The 17,348-nt window shown below is 37.2% G+C and overlaps 4 protein-coding genes across 5 annotated transcripts in view; 2 read left to right on the top strand and 2 right to left on the bottom strand.

The window, feature by feature from the left end:
* The window catches only part of LOC115243703 (pentatricopeptide repeat-containing protein 1, mitochondrial), a 3,092-nt gene extending 732 nt beyond the window's left edge, over positions 1 to 2,360 (top strand). Inside the window, exons 2-5 of one of the 2 annotated variants that reach the window (XR_003885258.1) lie at positions 119 to 1,347; positions 1,411 to 1,716; positions 1,842 to 2,069; positions 2,174 to 2,360. Coding sequence is in view for 1 of the 2 variants with exons in the window: in XM_029820885.1 (XP_029676745.1) it covers positions 119 to 1,347; positions 1,411 to 1,716; positions 1,842 to 1,958 (1,652 nt within the window). In the remaining variant the exon portion in view is untranslated. Of the gene's footprint in view, positions 1 to 118; positions 1,348 to 1,410; positions 1,717 to 1,841 lie in introns of both variants that reach the window. The other variant, XM_029820885.1, reaches the window with a different exon arrangement.
* LOC115243669 (protein virilizer) lies at positions 1,775 to 7,599 on the bottom strand. The gene is made up of 5 exons (XM_029820834.1): positions 7,395 to 7,599; positions 6,901 to 7,013; positions 6,432 to 6,798; positions 2,613 to 6,246; positions 1,775 to 2,353 (listed from the first exon to the last, which is right to left on the bottom strand). Exons 1-5 carry the CDS (start codon positions 7,446 to 7,448, stop codon positions 2,061 to 2,063), a joined length of 4,461 nt encoding a protein of 1,486 aa, XP_029676694.1. The 5' UTR covers positions 7,449 to 7,599; the 3' UTR covers positions 1,775 to 2,060.
* A 347-nt stretch (positions 7,600 to 7,946) lies between these two features.
* Positions 7,947 to 15,493, top strand: LOC115241884 (nucleolar pre-ribosomal-associated protein 1). Its single transcript, XM_029817834.1, has 9 exons — positions 7,947 to 8,404; positions 8,497 to 9,088; positions 9,175 to 9,468; positions 9,551 to 12,920; positions 13,155 to 13,282; positions 13,346 to 13,555; positions 13,662 to 13,882; positions 14,451 to 14,847; positions 15,069 to 15,493. Exons 1-9 carry the CDS (start codon positions 8,004 to 8,006, stop codon positions 15,330 to 15,332), a joined length of 5,877 nt encoding a protein of 1,958 aa, XP_029673694.1. The 5' UTR covers positions 7,947 to 8,003; the 3' UTR covers positions 15,333 to 15,493.
* A 36-nt stretch (positions 15,494 to 15,529) lies between these two features.
* Positions 15,530 to 16,884, bottom strand: LOC115242006. The gene is made up of 2 exons (XM_029818010.1): positions 16,427 to 16,884; positions 15,530 to 16,350 (listed from the first exon to the last, which is right to left on the bottom strand). Exons 1-2 carry the CDS (start codon positions 16,764 to 16,766, stop codon positions 15,530 to 15,532), a joined length of 1,161 nt encoding a protein of 386 aa, XP_029673870.1. The 5' UTR covers positions 16,767 to 16,884.
* Positions 16,885 to 17,348: the final 464 nt, after the last annotated feature.

Raw genomic sequence — 17,348 nt, 5'->3', positions numbered from 1 at the left:
ATTATTTCTTATTTATATATGTATAAATTATTTTCTGAAAATAGCAATTAGCAATTAACTAATAAAAGTTTAAGCACAGTAATAATTACAGAAACAATTAAATTTATATTTATTACAGCCAGAAATGAGCATCTGCAACTCAGGTGGCAGTCTCCGATCAGTAATTTCTGTACACAAAAATTACCGAAGACTGCCGATATTTTCGGAGACATATCGGGCAGGAAATTCGAACACTTCAAGATGGATGAAAGGGAGCAGGAAGAGGAGAAATTTCAGGATACCGAAGCACGTATTCCACGTCGACTGAAACCTAGTCCAGGAGGGTACGCTAAAATGATCAAGTCACATTTATCTAAGAAGGATCTGAATTCTGCTCTGAAAGTGCTCGATCTGATAAAAGAAAATCGGGACAAGCCTACAATATATTTGTACAATCTTCTATTGTGTTCTTTCGCCAAACAGGGCGACATAAAACAATGTCTCCGTCTATATAATAAGGCGAAGAAACAGGGCTTGCAACCAAATGCAGCAACCTATACCACTTTGTTCAATGCATGCGCTGTATGTGATAAGAATGAGATAGCTCTAGAACATTTGAATAGGTTACGACAATTGCTCTATGAACAGAAGTTTCCACTGAACGAAACACATTACAATATTATGATAAAAGCATACAGTTGGCACAATCAGATTGTCGAAGTTTTTAAATTAGCAGATGAGATGAGAGACAATAATATTCCTATTAGAGAGAGTACTTACAATTCGCTACTCCATGGAGCGATTTCTGATAAGGAGGCTGGCTTGCGACACAGCTTGATTATATGGCATTTAATGCGTCTAAAAAAGGTTAATCCAACTTTGACTACATATAATCTTTTGCTAAGAACGATCAGGGACACCAATTTGGGGAATTTAAAGCTTGACGACATTCTTATCTCAGGATGGGAGAAGAGTAGAATTACATTGAAGGAAGGCGAGAGGCCAGACTTGTTGGCATCTCCACCCGTTTTGAGTACACTATTACTAACGAAAAAAGGACAAGAAGTTACACAAGATGATGTTAATTCAAAGAAAGAGATAGAATCGACAAATTTGAATGATGTGTTATTCAATAATCGTTTGATTTTATTTGGTGGTATGGAAGGATTCTTAAATAGAATGGCTTACTGCAAAGTCAAACCCGACATTAAAACTATTACGTTGCTTCTCTATTTAATTCCGAACTCAGTGCAAGCTGAGAATCTACTCATTGCAGCTGCAGACGAAAGAAATATCGAGTTGGATATCGATTTTTTCAATATGCTTATTAAAAGGCGCAGCATGCGATTTGATTACAAAGCTGCAAAGGTAAGCTATCCAAAATTTTTATCTTATCGTTCGAGTATCACATGATGCAATTTAATAATTTAGGAAGTGATAAGCATGGCAGAGAAGAGGAATCTTTCCCCAAATGTGATGACTTTCGGAGTCCTGGCACTCGGTTGTCAAGAACGTAGAGAGGCTGAAGAATTTTTGAAAGGAATGGAGGCTTTTGGTTATAAACCTAATACTATAATCATGAGTACTCTCATCCACACAGCCTGCCATAAGAAAAACTTTGAATACCTGTTATATGTTATGATTTATATGATGAAGAATGAAATGAGACCAAACACGCAAGCCGTCGAAGAAGTGGAGAAATTTTCGAAAGAATTATCGAATATCAAAAAACCGACAGTATGTTGAAAAGGATTTGTCGTAACTATTATTAGAATCGATATCTTTTCTTGTGTGCTTAATAAGTTAAAAATAATATTTAAAATTTTTTATACACACATATATACATAGAATATTTTTTGCAGGGAAAATATAGATTACGAAAATTGAAACGTTTAGAGAAGAACATTGAGAAATTTGAACAGCAGTATCTGAAATGGCAAAAGATGATAGAAGACAAGAATAATTCGTCGCGAAATTAAATGTATTATTTCAGCAAAACGCGCAAATTTGTTGGAAAAATTTATATCGTTATTGATATGTTCGTAAATATATACATATGTGAAACGAAAAGAATTGATGAGTCAGCGAAGGTAAGGAGGACGAGTTTCTTGCGTCCAAGGTCGACTTCTGCCACCGCCACTAATGGCACGCGATGGGCACGTTCCGCGAATGCTGAGCTTATTATATCCGGTAGGGCCCGTCGGCTGAGCTCCACAAGTTTCTAACGCTACAAACTCATCTACATGAAGAGACGGTGGTCTAGAAGTGTTGGGGGGCCTCGATCGGAAAGGATCAGCTCCTCTACCTACTCCTCCACTCACTCCGCCACCCCGTAGTGAATTGGTAAATTGTGTTCGACCTCGTATTGGAGCCACTAAAAACCCTTTTCGAGGGGTCGCCAAAAAAAAAAAAAAAAAAAAAATAGAAAATATGAAATTGCCGAACGAGACCGCTTTGTAATTGATATGATTAATTATAATTATTAGTAATAATTGATTATAATTGATATGAAGAATCAAACGATATTCTTTCAATCGAAAATTGAGTTGTTCATCTCGTTCCTTCAATATTTTTTCACAAAGTACAAAGAAATTAAATTCAAAGAACATTTAATAGATCGTTAATAATCTTACCAAACGGCTGTTTCGATTTAACCATTGGAGAAGCTTGTTTTTCCGTTCTATTTTCTTGATTTTCGTCCTGCGGTTTCGACTGTAGAGGTTGAGTGGCATCGTCGGGAGGCGTCTTGGAGCATAAATTTTGTGCTTCTGCTAATAAATTAAAATCGGCAGGTAGTAATTCAGCAGCAAGTGCTAATAGATCTACCGTATTCTCGGCTTGTATGTGATTAGCCACCGCAAATAAGAACTTCTTGGATCGAAATGGACTATTACTAATCGCACCAAGATATCTTTGCGAGAACTGGTTTAAGAGAGCTTCCGGAGTGGGCAATAAAGGCTCCAACATCTCCGGGATAGGTTCCTTCTCTTCTTTCTCTTCAGCAGCTTTCAAAGTTTCTACTAACTCTTCCGCTCGCTTCAGCTTCTCCAAGGGATGGTCGTTCTTTTCCCAAGAAATCAATAACACCAGTTGCTGCGTACGCAGATGCAAGGATCTCCGTTCAGAGTCGGAGGCAATCAAATTTTCCAGAAAAGTCACAGTTAAGTCCGTAACGGAATTCGTTTCGGGCTTTTCCAAAGTGGACACGTGGTCTAGTAGCGCGCGCAAGGCGCCGGGATTATTTTCCAGGCAGCTCTTCACATGATATAAGCCATAGTTGTGGCTGCTAAGAGATAAGAGAATGTGCAATGTATTTTCTATTACATCCAGTTGGAACTTTGTGCTGGTCGCCAGGATTTCGATCAGTGCCGCGAGGATAGACAAGAGAGGTTCCTTGCTGGGTACTGAATGCCTTAGTTTCTTCTCGAAGGGCTCGCTGTCTTCCTGTACCAGGCTGAGGCTGCAATCGCATAGAGTTTCAAAGATGCCGAGAATCTCGTATTGCACGTGCACGTCGCTGCTATTTTTCAGAATGGTACACATCATCTCGATAACCGGCGGATACTTTTGGTCAGATTTTACTTGCGCCCTGGATGCGGGGTTAGTCAAAGTCAGTAGAGTTGCCTTCATAGGCGCATGCCTGGCCAGGTCGCTGATTAGAGCGAGGATAGGAACATTGTTCTCTAGGGGAGTGGCTGCTAGAATACCGTCTAACAGACATCTTCCAACTAGAAGAGCCGTCGGTGCTGCTAAATCGCTCAATTGCTTACAAACCGTCGACAAAAGTAGCAAAACATCTCTGTTCCAACTGGCGCATAGTAATCGTAGAGTTTCGGTGAGGTTTGCGGCCTGAGCTTGAAGATGCGCCGACCAGAGTTTCCGCAAGCCTAAGATTCTCGTCGCATCTTCAGTAGCAGTTTCCTTCGGCGTTAAAACAGGCGGTAGCAGACGAGTCAAAAGCTTCAAACCTGGTACAAAGTTGCATGAGCGGAGGGAAACCATTTTCAGGACCTCACCAAGCATCTGAGTCCACAGTGATTTAGCCACATTGCCGGAACCGTCGGAATCGACGGCTTGGGTGAACACTAGCAGAGTTTCCACTATCTCTTCGGACAGAGTCTGCATCATCGGGTTAGACGGAATGGCTTCGATTAAACAATAAACTCCGAGCAGCGGAACAACAGCCGTGAGATCTTTGAAGTCTGTCGCCATGCATTTGACAAGTCTCTCGAGCAGCGCTCTGGTCAGTTTCACACAGGGTAGCAACAAGGCGATCAAGGCCATACCTCTGCGACCTGTCAGGGCGGCGCGATGAAGGAATGGTTGCTCGTAGAAATCGGACACGTTCGTCATTACGGCGACCAGAGCGGTAAGGCCATCGGCGGCGAAGAGCTGGGTCAAAGCATTCCTGTACTTGAGCTCGATATACGGTTCCATAGGATCGATGTCGTTGTTAAATGGAAAAATAAGATAATATAAAATCCTGCAAGCAGTGATTAGTTGGCCAGGAAGTGATGCAGCCTTCTCCGCGCTTTTCCTGATAGTTGTCACCAACAAGGAAACATCGTTGTAATCCCAGTGAGAAGTTTGGGCGGCAGTTGTCAAGTATGATGTCACGTCTCTAAGAACTGCATGCTCGCGAGCTTTATCGAGTATCAGTTCCGCTCGATTCTGGAAGATTCCTACTCTATCGGAATAACGGACAACGGCGGAGATAATCTCGGCGGCAAACTCGCAAAGATTAGAATCCGATAGAAAGGGGATAAGGATGTCTATGAAATCGCCTAAAGGTAGAACTGTGATAATAGCGCGCAAACCATCAGGAAAGGCAAGAAAAGAATGCAATCTTTTCAGGATCGTCCAATCGGAGGTCTGTTTCAGGCGAATCAGACACTGTGCAACCTGAAGACGCCACGCTAGAATGCAGCCAATTCCGGGTAATTCGTATTTTAAGGCTTTCAACATCAATCGAATCACTTCGGTCTCCTTCAGTAGATAGAACAGGCCGTCTTTCGTATCGGAGAGATGTAGGAAAAAACGACGAATTAACTTGATTGTTTTCAAGTCGCAATTGGGAGAGGATAATGCCAGCAAAAGACGATAGATTAGCTTATGGTGCTCGAAATAAGCTATTAGATGCGCGCGAGGATTGCGAGCGTGTTCTCGTTCAAATTCCATCTGCGCGCCAGCCGGTAACTGACGTTTAGGCTGCGCCATTAACGTCGGGGCGCACACGTAAGTGTTCATCAATTCCGTTAGACCGAATTCGTCGAATTCTCTGATTTCCTCCAGATATTCGTACACGTGGACCTTGCGAAGAAGCGAGCTGAGGGCGTACTTGAGCCGGGCTAGCTTCGCCGTGTCCAACATCGTCAACGCCTCGCTGTACAGATTGTTCCTCGAGTTTAGAAACTCTTGTACGATTACCGGACTGATCAGCGCGGCATCGAGAGCTCGCAGAGCAGAAAGTTTCACCGGCAAAGCCACATTTTCGCGCATACAAAGAGACAATAATTTGGACGGAGCTTCGACCTTTAGTAGGATCTCCGGACCCTTCGATAATCGACAGAGTGCTTCCGCCAAACGAACTCCTACTTTCACATGACGTACTTTATATGCCGGTTGCGGTTGAGCTCTAGCGAGCTCCATATCCAGGCCGGCATTGACGATACTAGTTAAGTTATCGATATCGTCTGCGTTGAAGTCAAATGGACTTAATATGGCGCACAAAGTTTCGCAGTTGTGAACAAACGTTTCCTTCTCTTGACCCGATACGTTGTGGAAATGCAAAACCGACTTTGACAAGGGTTGGAGAATCTCTTTGATCTTCGACATGGTTTCGCGGTTCATGCAGATGTCCTCCAAATTGCTTAATTTTTCCAAATTCAACAAATCTGGTGGTATCAGCGTATAAATCTCGTCGATCTGCGAGGTTTCGCATTCGAATTCGACTGCAGGCGGAACATCATCAGTCATTATATCTTCGTCCGATAATATAGGCTCAAAGGGCTCGCCAGTTTCCTGTTCGCCAGCTTCCTGTTGCTCTGCCTCCTCTTCCTCAGCGGAAATAGATTCGGGGCTGAGGGAGATTAGAGATTCGGTAGGAGGAGACGAAGGTCGTTTTGAGGTCTTTTCGCCCGCGTTAGACGTCTCTTCTTCCCATTGTACCGATTCTGTCTTTCCAGTATCTGATGTGGATGTTCTGGATGGTTCTACTACTTGTATTGGTTGAACCGGAGGCGGTGGAGTCGCGGTTATGCATGTTTCCTGTGATAATACAGTAAGCTTAAATAAGAGATTAAATATATATTGAATTAAAATAAGACATCTAAAAGACATCTAAAGTACATCTTTAAGATGCGTCTTCTCGATATCCTTTAGATGATTTTTGTCTAGAAAATTTCTTTAGAATGAATTCCATTATTACAACAATACTAAGCAGGTGTCTTTACCAATGAATTTGTTTGATGCTGATTCTCATAGTACCATTCAGATTGTTGTTCAGAGGAAACCTGCGCTGTGTTCTCAGTATTTTCTTCGTGTGCACTAACACAAGCAGTGGATCCAGCTGCTGAACTTATGATTTCCTGAGGATTGTTCAGTGATTTAGTCAATGTACCATACACTGCTAGTGTTATAGTGGTATACCATCCTCTTAATACCAAACCATCGGTTGGTATCTGTTTCCGTTCACATTCCAATTGAATATGGATATTTTGTTTGTATTCTAAATTTCCCAAAAACTCAAACGTGGAAGCTCCAGGTTTACTGAGATCGTTCACAAAGAACTCAATTTCAAATTGAGAGGGATTGGTTGCTCTGGAAAGGTAACAAGTTTCCTCTTCAGAGATTGGAACACTAATATCATGTAACCAAGAAAGTTTTTATGGTAATCAATATAAAAAATAAAGCGTTACTTACCCAAGTCGCACACCTCCTGGGAAGTCCGCTTGCACTCGTGCACCCAATGGAATTATTCTCACTTCGCTGATATAAACAGGTTTGGGAAATTGTACCAAATCCAAATTTAATTCCTGCAAGTAAGAGAGAAAAATGAGATTTCACAAGTGTTGAAAACAATTTTTTCTAAAGTAGGAAAAATTATAAAAGTCATTTATGTTACATGTTTTTCTTTTAGGAAAATTATCATAATTAAATACAGTCTGGAAATTCTCTCTCTTTTCAATACTGTAAATTTAATACTATACTTTTCTAAAAGGAAAGCAAGATTATAATATATAATATACAAATAATATCATTTTTAGTAAATATTTGGACTTTTTAATTTTGAAAATTTTAACTCTGGAAAAGTAATTTTTTATTAATCATTCGGATAGGTAGCTTTTTTCCTCTTGTTTTTTTAAAGCTTTATTTTATATTTAATCCTATTAAATCTATGTAATAAAAAAACAAACCTCTGAAATGTCGTGGGAAAATGTATCGAAGAATAATAATTCAGTGTTATCCATGTTTCCAATTGAACACTTTCGAATAACATATGATCCTTCAACAATTAATTATTAATAATAAACTGAATATTTTTTTATTCTCTTTTCCATTTTATCTATTTTATTTATCTTTTTTATTCTATTTGGTTATGTTTGTTCGAGCTAAAGCACAATTGAAGCACCGGTCCGGTGCCACCGGATTGACATCATCCTGGATGCTATTTACATGTATCGCATAAAGCCCGTTCTACATTGATCGCATGTCGCCAGTCGCAAGCAAATCGACCAATCACAGTCGAATATTCGACGGAATAATCGACTGTGATTGGTCGATTTGCTTGCGACTGGCGACATGCGATCAATGTAGAACGGGCTTAACGAGTTTTATCAGATGTACTGATTGGCTGTCATTGCAAGAAACTTTGGAAACCCCCTAAAAATTTTTTATTCAATAACCAATCAGATATGTCCGATACACTTGGACGCACGATACATCTAATATCATTCTAAGCTAAGGTTTATGGCTAGAAAATATGGCAGCACCCATATGATACATGTGCGAATAAACACGCGGTAATGGATGATGCGGCCCTCAAGCCGAGAAAAGCGAGCAAGCGAATCTCGCAGAATAAGAATGAAACGCCGACGAAAAAGGCGAGAATCAATGGGTTTATCGAGGAAGAACTTAAATGTGATGTAGATTCAGAAGAAAACGACACAAAAAATATTACTTGCGAGAAATGGGACGAATTTAACGGACGATCTCTGAGAGTACTTCTCTCCTCATCTGGCGGCTTAGACGCTCTGAGAAAGTTCGTAACGATATGCAACGAGGACAAGGAAAGGGACCTTGCAGCGGAGTACTTGCTCGCTGGTGGTGGTGTTCTCGAAGTTCTGAGACTATTAGAGTTCTCTGACAAAAAAAATACTATTAATGCCATCACCGTTTTTTCTGCAATTAACATCTTACTCATGAAGTATGTTTATATATCTTTTGTGTCTATGAATACTTGATATCTTCTTTCTTTTTTTTTCTTTTAATTAATCAGACATATCTTTTTGTTTATAGGATATTGGCAGAATATCCTCAATACCAGAATAATGCAGTGGAAGCATGTCGTCACTTGTTGAATTCATACATGTCTATTATACATTCAATGCTTTCAATTCAAAGCAATATCAAGCAGCGTAAAGTGGTATTGAAACTGCTCACAGCGGTAGTGTCATTGGATAATAGTTTATCCAGAGAGTTACTTGCACATCTATCACTGCAACGAAATGTATTAGAGAATCTAACACAACACAACAAGCCCACGGATCCTCAAAATGTCAGAACATGTTTCATCCATTTTATTCTTGCTTTTCTTGTGGAGAGAGATTCATCAGTGATTAAAACATTGTTGGATAAGCGTAGTTTACTGTCCTGCATCTTCTCAGATTTGTTGTATGATTCCAAGGACATTGTTACTCTGATTCTGACCACTGTGAAGACATATGTTTTGGAGAACACTAGCATCACCAAAACAATAAAACTACATGTATTCTCTACATCTGTTGTACTCAATTTAATATCGCTGTATAACTGGAAAGGCCCAACCAAATGGCCCAAAAATAAAACTCGCTATCCTGATGAGAGCGATGACTTTCTAGCAGACAAAGAGGTAATTATGGTAATCTTTATATGATATTTTATATTTCGAAAATATCAAATATTCTTTTTTTCTTTATTTTTTCTGTTATAATCTAGATCGTTAATGATGCAGTTCATGCATTTTTAATTACCCTACTGACATCACATCGTTATGGAATTATTTTCCACGATCGAACATTGGGTGGTTCACAAAATAAGCACAATCAGCTGGTGCATACAGTTCTTCAGAATCTGGAGAAACCTTGGGAACATGAAAAGCCGTCGGACTTAGTTATCAAAATAATGGGGGCTTGCCCGGATTTAATACGTTCGCAATATGGTGTCATTGAACCGTTTCTCGAACCCCGTGTGTCGCCCAAATGGATTTGTCTTCTCAGATTTGTAAAAAAGGTGGAGTGAGATACCTGTACATACGAATTGTAACTTTGCACATTATTTTTTCATTTTGATTTACTAAGTTTTCTTTTCGTAGATAATCGAATCGCTCGATCCAGTCAGTTGCATCAAGACTTGTACTATGGAATTAAATGTAAATAGATTGATAAACACGCTATTGTCTTTGACAGTTCCGGATATAATTATAAAAAGCGCTATCTTGCCAGGATTAAGTCACAGCAGTCTGCTTGTCAGACATGAGATCTTGTCTCTTCTTCTAGCAATGACATCTCAGTTGAAAATCATTTGCTCTACCTTAAAAGACTTCCACAAGACGTTCATAGTTCAAAACCAGATAACGGATTTTATTTTGAGGATTATTCCCAACTTGGAAATGATCATAAAAGTATGGAACCAAGCCTTTGAAGTTGATGCTAATATGATAAATTCGGAAAACACTGAAAATATTCACAATCCCGATTTGTTAGATCATCTCGATGTCATCTTGAACGTTCTTCATTCGTACAAAGATATATGCCCAGAATTGCTAGATAATTCAATGAATTTGCAGCCAAATGTACTTCTATCAAGCTTAAATAATCTCCAGGATGGTGAAGAAGAGGATGGAGGAGCCAAATTAACAAAAGTAAACTGCATGAAGGTGAAAGCAATACAATTTCTGCTCGCCTTGGACTCTTCCATCTTCGCACCTAGAGAGAAAGCTTTCAAAGAAGCTCTTCCCTTTTTGTTATCTCAGATTCATCAAACAGTATCACCAGAAAGTTATGATACTACTAGAATGTTACTAAACGCGACAGGCCTGTTTGAAACCTGTGATGACGAGCTGGATATTTGGATTAATGGTTTCTTGATAATAATCGATTCTAAAGAGAAGGAGGAATTGACACACTGGTTTATGTCCGTTTTAAAAAGTTGCACCAGACACACTGATAAATATATAAACAACATAACGCAAGCAGAAGAAACATTAAACGACCAGGTGGCTAGTCTCGATGTAAAAGCAGAAGATATAATTAATGAGTTATTTGATAAAGCCAATAATAACCCAAATCCTTGTAAAGAAGAATTTGGAGTAGAATCATCTTTAATTAATGGAAAATTAAATTTTGATGTAAAGAGAGATAATATAATTAATTATAGCTTCAATAAACTCAACGAAGGAAACTCGAAAGTTGCCATTAAACATAATGATAAATACATAATGCAGAGGAATGAGCAAATGACTAATTTTGAAGAAGTGAAGAAGATCGAAAATGAGATCAATCGGTTACTTGAGAAGGTCAATTCCATTAGCTTTCTTTCTAATACTAATGGCCACTCTCTCCCTTTGAATAAAGTTTTCTCTGCATCAGTGACAACTTCAATTAACGACCTTACTAATTTTGATAAAATCACTGATGATGTGATCAATCATCCCTTCAACAAGTTTAGCAAAGAAAATCTTAACCCTTGTAAAATGCAAGCTTGTACGTTGGTGTCGCCGCTCTTATGCTGCGCTTTTGAAAAGATCAGAGCAAGAAATTATTCCACTGTCGTCTTGAATTATTTATCTTATGTGACAATTCACACTCTACATTATCAGATTGTTCCGGATGTATTGGTTCATATAGCGATAGATATGACCGATTTGCCGATCTATAAATACTTAAAAAGTTGGTCGAGTAACGAGCGACCAGTTGCCTTAAAAAATAAGCTTTCATCTTTGAAGTTATGGCATAAATTGAGCAATATGTTGCTAATGAATTCCGAGGTAGACATAACTAATTTTTTCAAGCTGTCTGGCAATGATCACTTATGCTGTTTTAAATATGGCAACAAAGAAATCATTATTAAACACTCTTTGTCTTTGTATGATATCAAGGCTTTGCTAAGGATGACTGTGTTTTATTTAGCACAGTTAGCTCAGGGAAGAATCTTACAACAGATCCAAAACGAAAACTGCAAAATCTTGCTTATTTCTCTATTAAATATTGCAAAATCTATGAATTTAAAAAGCGTGGAGATACTCGAAGAAAACATAAAATGTATCTTTACGCATCCTATTCTGTTGCATTATTTCTCGCCATTTTGTGGAGAAGCATTCAAAGATTCGACCGAAGATATGATAACTCGAACTATTCTAGAGCTCTGTGAAGTTGTGTCTTTTTTCGAGAAACATGATGGTGTAGAAGCCTATAATATCTTCTTCGCATTTAGAAATAAATTCCTTGCTCAATTGGAAAACATTATTGAAAAAGTTCCTTTGGAAACTTGCAGTAATAATTATGACATAGCATTATTGAAAGTATTGCAGTTGAAGGCGCAAGATATTGCGAGTTTGCTACTTGCTTTGACGAAACTGGAGAAAATTGTATTTATCTCAAATGATAAACGAAATCTGTCTGTATTCGGACATATTGTTCCAATATTGTTGGATATGTATTGCAGTGAGCAGTCAATATTGCAGTGTTATCAATGTAATGCATTGAACGAACAGTTTATAGAAAGATTGAGCCTATACCTGGTGCATCTGAAATCTAATAAAATACAATGCGTAGAAAAATGGGAACAAGCTTTGACAAAATACTTGTCCACCTTCCCACATAATATTGCTGGTATCAGTACTGACACTTTTGCATTATTGTTAACGAAGGGCATTACTGCATCTACGATTCAATTGATAGCGATCTTAATCATTAAAAATACCAGACTAATTCCATCACTGATGAAATATCTTCTCAAGATGGAGAATGTGAAGCAAGGAGATATCGTATTTCCAATATTGGGTAGCAACCTAAAATACAAGTGGACCGAAAGATTTCTTCAAAGTCTTTACAAATGTTATGGCGGTGATATTGCTGCATATCTAACTGAGCCACAAAATCCTGTTTCCTGGATCGAAGAAAACGCAGCAGCAATCGCCTATCTCATCGAGAACACTTTCGATCGTCCTTTATGTGAGAAAACTTGTGACAGTATTTCCCAAAACGGCGATAAATTGGACATGGTGTCCATTTATTTCGTGCAGTTGTTGGAAAGTCTGTACAGGAGATATGAAAATCTGATAACGGTCAAAGAAAAGCCTTTAACCGATCTGATATTGATATTATTGCATGTAATGACCTCAACGCTGAAGAAGGAGTCAAAGAACATAGAAAAGATCAAAGTATTATGCGAGAAGCTTAACAATACAGTGGTTTGTTTAAAGAAAATTAAATGCGACTTCATCTTCAGTTTACTAAGCAAAAGTTACTCGTGGCCGCAATTTACCAGATTCTCCTTAAAATTAGGTTTGAAAGATGCTAAGGATGACGAGATTCAATCGAATATATTGAAGAATTTGAGCAATTTATGCGATATCGCGTACGAAGATAACGAGAATGACGAATATGTGAAGACCTTATTCGAAATGACGACGTCTCATTCAGAGTTTGTTAACGTTATGCTCGGTTCGTCCACTGTTAAAGGTAAATTTAATGATTTTATCAATGATTTTTGTCACTCGAGAAGAAATATAAGAAAGAATAAAAAATGCTTATCTGATGGATAGTTTTATATTTTACGATAATATCCACTCGCGATTAATTTTCATCGTTCGTTAAAATTGCTTTTGATTTGCGACGCTATGAAGCATTGAAGTGCAAGGAACATTTTATTAGATAAAGAATTTTAATTCCTTTGAATATTTTATAAAACTACAGACAATCTGGTCGAATTACTCAGGATACTCATTCGAAAGAATCAATCGGTGATAACTACCTCGCACGTGCCTCTTTATCTCGCGGCTTACAACGCCACTCTCAACAATGCCGATCAGCGCATTTTGAAGGTAATATATCAATGTCATTGTATCATCAAACATTAGAATCACGATATCATTCAATTATTTCAGATTCTTCGGTATTATGAGGCTCATGGCGTTAAACTTCAACAATACTGGCCATATTTATGGGGAAACGCGGCGGCAACGCGTTACAGTGTAAAGGGAGAGACAGATACTGTCCTTTGGAGACAACCTTCCACTTCCGAGGTTTTTAACTTGTTCGATAAGGATATTATCAACGAGACTATAAGAAATTATCCCATATATAGAACGTTGGAAGTAAGCCAGTATAATGTTCTTTTCGATACTCTATACTATATAGATTTTTTGTCATTTATCCTGGGAGATAACAAATTAACCATTTTATTCCCTTTTTTTTCTGCAGGCTGATGAGATACATGACAACAGCAAAGTATACGATCCAGCATTTTATCTGCCGTTGCTGTGTTCTTTATTAGCGGAAAACAACGTCATTGCATGTCACAAAATAAATCAGAGCGGCATATTAGCATTGGTATTTGTCGCGTGCTGTAGCGATTCGAGTGATATTCGGTTGGCAGCATACACCATCATTTCTAGATATTATTTCCACTTGGAAGTATCTAAGTATGATAGCAATTTTAACAAATAGCAGATTACATAATATAATGAGAAATTTCAAAATGGCCTATAATGTAGAAAAATTATCGCTTATAATTTAATTTAGCTCATGTTTGTGTGTTATAATACATGTACATTAAAATTATTTATTTTTAATTACATATTTTAATTTTTCAAGTTTTAAACTCAGTTTTTATCTAGTTTTTTAGCACTTTTTAATTAATTTTTTTATGTTTCTATACTTTTATGAGAAATGTATCTTTGAAGTTATAGTACAAAAGGTTATTTGATTTTTTGAAAATTATATTATATTAAATTATATTATCTTTTATTTATCGTTACACATATATATATATGTAACGAAATTATTGCATAAATTATTGCATATTATAATTCCTTTCAATATTAAATTATATTATCTTTTATTTATCGTTACACATATATATATGTAACGATAAATTATTGCATAAATTATTGCATATTAGAAATACTTTTCAAATCCTCAATAAATTTGAATAAACGAGAATTATTGCAGTTTTCCTTAATTTGTAATCTAAATTTTTCTATTTATCAGATCGAAAGAGAAATTATTATGGATGCGTCTGATCGATGCTTTACGAAATGGCATCATATTCCTAAAGTGTCCATTAAAGAATGTTCGACTGAGTTGCCTGGTGACCACCTTCCTCGCCAGGGCTTCGTTGATCGCCGGTCAATCTCTGCATCCGCTTTACTCGGCATTGCATACCTTCCTAATGGCCAAACCTGCGTTGGATTTAAACACCATACCAGAACTGTTGCAGTTATTGCACAGTTCACACGTAGAGCACCATGCGCATCGGCACTGGATCCTAGAGAACATTCGGGACGGCATGAGAAAGGAGAGCGATGTAGATATAGCTCTGAAATGCGTATTGTTCAGGATGCTTCTAGATTTTTACATTTGCATACTATCAGACACCAAGACTAAGGTGAGCTGAAAACAATTCGCTGCTTGGCATACATTCCATGTATTAACTTTAATCATGATATAATCAAGAAATATTCGAGATCTAATTCACATACTGTTTTGTGTATTAAAAAGATAATTGAGCAGATTTGATTCTAAGAAAGATTCCTTATTGCAAATGAATCTTCGATTTAAATATTAATATCAATAAAGTCATATTATTTTTTGACTTTTTTTTCTCAGAAACTGATCTTGGAAGTGATCGCCTCTACTACCAAAATTCCCAAGGCAGCCTTGCTCCTCGCACGAGGATACGGTATACTTCCTTGGCTGCACGAAATTATTCACCGCGACGAGGACGTTTGTGAGACGGAAATTGGAACTATTATTAGTATAATTGAAAATCTACTGAATAGCTTCGACAATTCAACAGAGAACGTTACTCATTACAAATTTCTATTATTTAGGATCCTTCTGCGATTAAAAGCATATTCAAGACAAACATAAAATTTGCGTCATTTAGTTGCACTTTCTTGCAATTTCCGTGATTGGAACAGAAATGTATAATATTTGAGAATAGACAAATGGAAAAAAATAAAGTGCAGGAAATGCAATTAAAATAAATAAGTCTGTTGTAAATTCAATTTCTCTACGAAATAAACAATTACTCTGTATATATTTCGACTTATTTATATTTTTTTAAGTTATGCCAATGTGGGATAACAAGTGTGCACGAAAACATCCGCGTCCGGGTTTTTGTATTGGCCTTCGTGATGCCTTAATACTAAAACTACATCTTGCATGACGCCTCCTGTTAACTCTACTCCATTAGAATATTTTATCACTCTGGGCAAATTTCTCGAATTTCCTAATTCGTTAGGAGTTACGGTTATACCTACTGTAATTCGACCGTTATTGAGTTCATCCATCGCATTTTGAGCTTTCTGTGTTCTCAAGGCCAAATGGGTAACATAGTCTTGATCAGCTCGTGTTGGAAAACCTGTCTTCATACCGGTTAGAGAATAATCCACGATGCTAAAACCAGAAGGATGATATGCGTGTCCTCTGGGATGGCCCGGATTCGGAAATCCGTAGCATTTATGATCCTGCGAATTGTCTAAGATAATCCTGGCATGCTTGGGTGAGGTACCGCAATAACGAGCCCCACCAATCATCAAGATTATCTCGCCATTTTTCTGCAATCTTAGGATTTCGTTTATCAGATTGACCAACTTCCGAAATTTGCTCTTTAGCCTTAGCACCGTCCATTTACGAAGTTCCGATGGATCTCGCTCGATTTGAGAGCCGATCACCGAAAAGAGACAGCTATTCAAATCGATAGAGATGTTATCGGGATCTTTCCCGTATTTCAGAGTCCAATGTCCTAGAGAAGGATTAAGGAAGTGGATGGGATGGAAATTGTGGATAGGATTACAAACAAGAGTGAAATATCGGTTTTCAAAAGTCTTGATTGCGCGGAATGCTTTTCTCCACATTTTTTTATTTCTTTTATTTTTAACGCTTTCTGAATTTGTACTAAGTGGATTATAAAATTAATCATTTTAAAATAGAATAACGCAAATATGGATCTTATAAATTGCCTTTATCTACTTTTGTTTGAAACTCTTTAGCTAAGAACTGACCTATCTGTTCTGAATCGGTTACATGATATTCGATGTCTATGGGACGTCCCGTTTTTCCATTACCGATGATTCTATTTAAACTACCGTTAGGGTTCCATATCTGGATGGGTTTTCCAATTATATTACTTAAGACACAGATATGTATTAAACCAGCTGGCCCATGGCATTCCAGGTCTTGTATAATGTTCTCCGCTCGTTTAATTCTGTCAATCTTATCTTTATTTATGCGATTAAAGTAACAATTGGATGATCGAATTCCGTGCATTTCTCTATCGCAAATTTTTTGAGCCTCGGCCATTTTTTCAAAAGTTGTATTAAATGGATGAAGTGCTATCTTTGGAATTGCAATTTTGATTTCGATTTGTGGAAGTTCGAGTTCTGTTAAAAAATGAAATATAAAATACCATACAAATGAAAAATATACTAGCATTTAGACAGAAAAAGATATAGGAAACAAAGAATACGATAATAAAAAGAGAAAATAAAAATTTCTTATTGATAAAATTTTACAAAAATAATAACAAAATAAAAGAAGTTAATAAATCAATTATTTTTGAGAATTAAGAGAGACTATTAGTGAAATTTTTATAAAGCTTCGATTATACAAATTGTCTAAAAACGTATATTTTTCTTTGATGATAAGACAATGATTATTTGAAAGTTGTTTTGGGAATTTCTCTTGAAGAATGTGATCTTTTTATAAATCATCTATTTCACCTACCTTTACAAATTTGCCATTAATTTTAGTGTAAAAGATTCTTGACATCTTTAATTAATTTTGCTCCAGATTAATTCGAGAATTAAGCCTTCAAAGTAACAAGCTTACATGATTTGCAAAATTTGCAGAATTATCACATCTTTCAATTTAGTTGCATTTTAT

Source organism: Formica exsecta, unplaced genomic scaffold (assembly GCF_003651465.1).
Source record: "Formica exsecta isolate Colony F162 unplaced genomic scaffold, ASM365146v1 scaffold120, whole genome shotgun sequence".
In the NCBI taxonomy this organism is placed as follows: Eukaryota; Metazoa; Arthropoda; class Insecta; order Hymenoptera; family Formicidae; genus Formica; species Formica exsecta.
This window is presented reverse-complemented; position numbering and strand designations above follow the sequence as displayed.

Coding starts and splice junctions, on each gene's coding strand:
- LOC115242006 (XM_029818010.1), bottom strand. CDS start 16,766: ATGGCCGAGGCTCAAAAAATTTGCGATAGAGAAATGCACGGAATTCGA. Junction 16,351..16,426: donor TCAAACAAAAGTAGATAAAG/GCAATTTATAAG, acceptor GTACAAATTCAG/AAAGCGTTAAAAATAAAAGA.
- LOC115241884 (XM_029817834.1), top strand. CDS start 8,004: ATGGATGATGCGGCCCTCAAGCCGAGAAAAGCGAGCAAGCGAATCTCG. Junction 8,405..8,496: donor ATTAACATCTTACTCATGAA/GTATGTTTATAT, acceptor TTTTGTTTATAG/GATATTGGCAGAATATCCTC. Junction 13,283..13,345: donor CCGATCAGCGCATTTTGAAG/GTAATATATCAA, acceptor CAATTATTTCAG/ATTCTTCGGTATTATGAGGC.
- LOC115243669 (XM_029820834.1), bottom strand. CDS start 7,448: ATGGATAACACTGAATTATTATTCTTCGATACATTTTCCCACGACATT. Junction 7,014..7,394: donor TTTCCCACGACATTTCAGAG/GTTTGTTTTTTT, acceptor TCTTACTTGCAG/GAATTAAATTTGGATTTGGT. Junction 6,247..6,431: donor AGCATCAAACAAATTCATTG/GTAAAGACACCT, acceptor GTATTATCACAG/GAAACATGCATAACCGCGAC.